The sequence below is a fragment of the Strix uralensis genome, chromosome 2 (assembly GCF_047716275.1).
Source record: "Strix uralensis isolate ZFMK-TIS-50842 chromosome 2, bStrUra1, whole genome shotgun sequence".
NCBI classification, from domain to species: domain Eukaryota; kingdom Metazoa; phylum Chordata; class Aves; order Strigiformes; family Strigidae; genus Strix; species Strix uralensis.
The window spans coordinates 97,824,805-97,830,804 of record NC_133973.1 but is presented as its reverse complement, the minus strand read 5'-3'; the positions used below and the strand labels follow the sequence as shown (position 1 = coordinate 97,830,804).

At 51.0% G+C, this 6,000-nt stretch overlaps 1 protein-coding gene across 1 annotated transcript in view; it reads left to right on the top strand.

Moving 5' to 3' along the window:
• The first annotated feature begins 750 nt into the window (after positions 1-750).
• Positions 751-6,000, top strand: part of LOC141939562 (uncharacterized) — a 395,001-nt gene continuing 389,751 nt past the window's right edge. Inside the window, exon 1 of the mRNA XM_074859545.1 lies at positions 751-840. Coding sequence (XP_074715646.1) covers positions 822-840 — 19 coding nt within the window. The 5' untranslated portion in view covers positions 751-821. The remainder of the gene's footprint in view (positions 841-6,000) is intronic.

Genomic DNA, 6,000 nt, shown 5'->3' with positions numbered 1-6,000 from the left:
AACCTACTACTACAATCTTATGCATGTAGAAGTGGGAGGGAATCTAAAGGAAGAAAGTATTTGACCCCTGTGCCTCTGCTAGTCTCTCTCTCATTGGAAAGCAGTACAAGAGAAGATCCCAAGAAGACTCCACTGCCATGATCTGGTGACTCACAACCTATTCCTTAATTGGCAGAAATACCAAGAGCAGAAACTGTCCTGAAAAAACAAACCAAAGCCTTGGCCATCAGCCCAGGCCCCAGACAAAGGCTTTTCTTTGCTTTTCTTCTAAGACCATGGTCCTCAGTGTGTGCACCTAGACAATTGCAACCTCAATCAGCAGGGTCATCCCAGTGTTGTTCCCTCCATCTGGGGTTTTTATTTTTCCTCTGATCCAGGAGTTGTAACATCTGTTGCCTTCTGGTTGCCACCTCACCTTTCCAAGACTTTTCTACAGGCATTGGAAAGAGTGGAGGGATGGTTGTGGTAGCAACCCCAGGATACAAGGGAAAACAGGGGATCCAGGGAAAAGCTGGAAATTAACAACTAATGATACCTCCTTGATACACTCATGGTTTTTGGACTGAGGCATTTATGTCCTACTCCCAGTTCATAATTGCACTCTGCACTTCATTACCCACCCACTAGACTTGTCCATTTGTTGATGCTAGTTCGATAGCCTTTGCCCACTCCTCAGAAATCCTGACAAACTTTGGACACCTGAAAGGCCTGGTTAACTACAGAAGAAAATCCTGGACTTTGTCTGTGTCCTGGTTTAGCCAGGATAGGGTTAAGTTTCCCCAGCAGGGGGGGGGGAGCTCTAGCCAGGTTATTCAGATACCATGCGGACGTCACATCCTGGTGCCGAAGCGAGACGGTCGGTTAACACGTGTGTTATGCCATCACGCTTCTCACTGCTGTATTGGTAGATATTTTGCTCTGTTCATTATTATTATTGTTACTGTTATTGTTGTTGTTTGTTGTGTTGCTGTTGCTCTGTTGTATTAAACCTTTCCTTATCTCAACCCCGGGGCTTTGTATTTCACTCCCTTTGTGGGGGAGGGGCAGCGGCCGCGTGGTCTCAGACCCTGGCAGGGATTAAACCACCACAACGCCCAACGTGGGGCACGAGAGGGTTGAAATAAGGACAAGAGGAGAAGGTGTGTTAGAGCAATCTGTTAGGTGTAATTTTTTCTGTTTTTATTTGTATTTGTTTGATAAGAAACATTTGCAATGCTGACCAATTTGCTTGCGTGGTGGGGCTGGATTAATCCTTATATCCACTCTGTGCTCCTAGTGCTGGAGTTTGTTCTCGGTGGAAAATGTATCAAGGGTCTTGTTCTGCTCTACTGGTTACTGCCTGCTTATAATGGGCTCCTATCGCTGCTTGTGGAGGTGAACCGCTACCTGTTTGCTGCCTGGTCTTTTGTTTGGGGTCTCACCCCCTCTATGGGTGAGCCAGGGGAAGAGATTCTCTCGGTTTTTGAGAGTTTCAGCTATCCCTGGAGCATCCAGGCCACTGTGTTCTCGGCACAATGCTTTCTAAATGTCTGCCAGATCTTGTTTTGGGCCATGCGGTACTTCTCCAACAATAGCACCACCCGGAAACCTGCCCTGAGGGCAAATAGTTATAAATGGCAAGGTGTGTGGGAAAAGATGGGCAAGTGCCTGAGTGAGTGGTCACCCCCAACGTTCTGGGATTTCACTCCCGAACAAGTGCAGAGTCCTGATAAACTGATGGAGTGTTTGGAAAAGGTGTGCTGCCAATCTGACAAACCCCGGGAGACACAAGTCGTTGCGATGTGCTGGGGGGCTTGCCCATGCTTACCGCATTGCCCTTAACACTGATCACTGCCCTCAAGGGGGAGAAAGGGCTGCAGGGTCTGAAAGTGAGCCTGCTGGTGCAGCAGCTGGGCCAGGGGGACAGGGAGTGCCAGTACCAGTTGCCTCCACCAGCACAGCAGCTGAGCCAGAGGGACAAGCAGTACCAATATCAGTCTCCCTGATACGGAAAACCAAATATACCAAAAAATCCCCTCGCAGTGTACAGGGTGATAATGAACCAGGCCCATCACAAGAGCAGGAGGAAGAGCTGGAGGTAACCATCCAATCTCTATCCCTGAGTGAATTGCGAGATATGCGGAAGGATTTTAGCCACATTCCAGGCGAGCAAATTTGCACCTGGCTGCTCCGATGCTGGGATATTGGAGCTGCTGGTTTGGAATTGGAGGGGAGAGAGGCCAAGCAGCTGAGACCTTTAGCCAAGCAGGCTGGTATTGACAAGGCAATAGCGAAACAGGCTCAAACCCTCAGCCTTTGGAGGCGACTCGTGCTCGGTGTGAGGGAGAGGTACCCCTACAAGGATGATGTCCTATGTCGGTTAGGCAAGTGGACCGACATGGAGAAAGGCATTCAAAACCTCAGGGAATTGGCTGTGTTTGACATGATCTATGGCGATCTGAATGATGAGCAGTCACCACTGGATCCAGATCAGGCTCCTTGCACACAGCTGATGTGGCAGAAGTTCCTGCAAAGTGGACCAGAGGCACATTCCAAAGCATTAGTAGTAGCATCCTGGTGGCGAGACACCAGACAGCGGATGAAGTGATTATCCAGCTCTGGCAATATGAGGGAAGTCTCCCTTCCTCCCAACATGCTTTGGTTTCAGCTGTAGAGGAACTGTCTCAGAGGCTCCAGAAAGTGGAACAGGACATGTCCTATGTTCCACCTCCATGGGCCGATGTCTCAGCTATTAGAAGCAGGCGCTTCCCCACCCAAGAGAAGGGCAGTGGAAGACACACACCACGGGGCACCCTGTGGTTCTTCCTCCACGACCATGGGGAAAACAAGAGAAGGTGGCATGGACAGCCCACTCCCACCCTAGCTGCACGAGTACAGCAACTGAAAGGGAAGACCACCATGAAAGGGGAGACTTCCAAGAGAGATGCAGCTCCAGTGTCTAGTTGGAAATGCCCCAGACAGAATAGAATGGCCAACACTATGCTTGACTGTCTTGAGGGGACCAGGAAGTCATTCTTGCAGGAGTCACTCTTAGATCAAGTGAGTGATGGTGAGCAGGATTAGAGGGGCCCTGCCTCCAGCCAGGTGGAGGAAAGAGATAATCGTATTTACTGGAAGGTGTGGATCTGATGGCCTGGCACATCAGAACCACAAGAATATAAGGCCTTGGTAGACACTGGCACCCTGATGCCATCAAGCCACAGTGGGGTCTAATCCATCTGCATCTCCGAAGTGACAGGGGGGTTCCAACAGCTGACCCTATTAGAAGCTGAAGTAAGCTTAACCGGGAAGGAATGTCATAAGCACCCCATTGTGACTGGCCCAGATGCCCCGTGCATCCTAGGTATAGACTACCTCAGGAGAGGGCACTTTAAAGACCCAAAAGGGTACGCGTGGGCCTTTGGTATATCTGCCCTGGAGGAGATTGAGCAATTGTCCACCTTACCCGGCCTCTCAGAGGACCCCTCAGTGGTAGGGTTGCTTAAGGTTGAAGAGCAGCGAGTGCCAATTGCCACCAAGACGGTGCACCGGCGGCAGTACCACACTAACCGAGATTCCCTGGTCCCCATCCATCAGCTGATCCGTCGACTAGAAAGCCAGAAGGTGATCAGCAAGACTCATTCACCTTTCAACAGCCCTATATGGCCATTGAGAAAACCTAATGGCGAATGGAGACTAACCGTGGACTACCGTGGCCTGAATGAAGTTACGCCAGCGATGAGTGCTGCAGTGCCAGACATGCTAGAGCTCCAGTATGAGCTGGAGTCGAAGGCAGCCAAATGGTACGCCACGACTGACATCGCTAACGCGTTTTTCTCCATTCCAATAGCACCAGAGTGCAGGCCACAGTTTGCGTTCACTTGGAGGGGTATCCAGTACACCTGGAATCGATTGCCCCAGGGGTGCAACCACAGCTCCACCATTTGCCATAGACTGGTCCATACTGCACTGGAGAAAGGTGGGGCTCCAGAACACCTGCAGTTCATTGATGATATCATTGTATGGGGGGACACAGCTGAGGAAGTCTTTGAGAAAGGAAAGAAGATAATTGAAATCCTCCTGAAGGCTGGTTTTGCCATCAAGCAACAGAAAGTTAAGGGGCCTGGAAGGGAGATTCAGTTCCTAGGAATAAAATGGCAAGATGGGTGTCGCCACATCCCAATGGAGGTGATAAACAAGATAACAGCCATGGCACCACCAACCACCAAAAAGGAGACTCAGTCTTTCCTGGGCGCTGTGGGGTTCTGGAGGATGCACATCCCAAACTACAGCCTGTTTGTGAGCCCTCTCTACCACGTAACCCGCAAGAAGAATGATTTTAAATGGGGCCCAGAGCAACAACAAGCCTTTGAACAAATTAAGCAGGAGATTACCCAGGCAGTGGCCCTCGGGCCAGTCCGGACAGGGCAGGAGATTAAGAACGTGCTCTACACCGCAGCCGGGGAGAATGGCCCTTCCTGGAGCCTTTGGCAGAGAGCACATGGGGAATCCCGAGGCCGACCTCTAGGCTTTTGGAGCCGGGGATACAAAGGGTCTAAAGCTAACTATACACTGACTGAGAAGGAGATACTGGCAGTGTACAAAGGAGTTCAAGCTGCCTCAGAAGTGGTCGGCACTGAGACACAGCTCCTCCTGGCACCTCGACTGCCGGTGCTGGGATGGATATTCGAAGGAAAGTCTCCCTCCACACATCATGAAACAGATGACACATGGAGTAAATGGGTTGCGTTGATAACACAACGGGTTCGAATAGGGAACCTCGACCCCCCAGGATTAGTGGAAATGATCATAAACTCGCCAGAGAGCAAAGATGCTGGGATGTCACCAGAACAAGAGGTGAAACGTGCTGAGGAGGCCCCGCCATATAACGAGCTGCCAGAGGAGGAGAAATGATATGCCCTGTTCACTGATGGGTCTTGCCGCATTGTGGGAAAACATCGACGATGGAAGGCTGCAGTGTGGCATCCCACGCGAGAAACCACTGAAGCTGTTGAGGGACAAGGTGAATCGAGCCAGTTTGCAGAGGTGAAAGCCATCCAATTGGCTTTGGAGATTGCTGAGCGAGAAAAGTGGCCAAGGCTCTATATCTACACTGACTCGTGGGTGATGGCAAGTGCCCTGTGGATGTGGTTGCAGCAATGGAAACAGAAAAACTGGCAACGCAAGGGCAAACCCATCTGGGCCGCTGAAGTATGGCAGGGTATTGCAGCCCGGGTGGAGAACCTCATTGTGAAGGTGCACCCATATACCATTGTGTGGACACCCATATACCCAAGAGTCGGGCCACTGATGAACATCAACATAACCAGCAGGCGGACCAGGCTGCTAAGATCGAAGTGGCTCAGGTGGACTTGGACTGGCAGCGTAAAGGTAAACTGTTCATAGCCCGGTGAGCCCATGAGACCTCAGGCCACCAAGGCAGAGATGCAACATACAGGTGGGCTTGAGATCGAGGGGTGGACCTTACCATTGACACCATCGCAGAGATCATCCATGGATGCGAGACGTGTGCTGCGATCAAACAAGACAAACAGGTGAAGCCCCAGCGGAATGAAGATCGATGGATGAAATATAAATATGGAGAGGCCTGGCAGATCGACTACATCACACTGCCACAGACCCACCAAGGCAAGTGCCACGTGCTCACAATGGTGGAAGCAACCACTGGGTGGCTCGAAACTTATCCAGTGTCCCACGCCACTGCCAGTAATACCATCCTGGGCCTTGAAGACCGAGTCCTGTGGCGACACGGCACCCCAGAGAGGATTGAGTCGGACAATGGGACTCACTTCCGAAATAACCTCATAAATGCCTGGGCAGAAGAACATGGCATTGAGTGGGTCTACCACATCCCCTACCACGCACCAGCCTCTGGGAAGATCGAGCGCTACAATGGACTGTTAAAAACTACATTGAGAGCAATGGGGGGTGGAATCTTCAAACACTGGGACACACATCTGACAAAGGCCACTTGGTTAGGGAACACAGGAGGATTTGCCA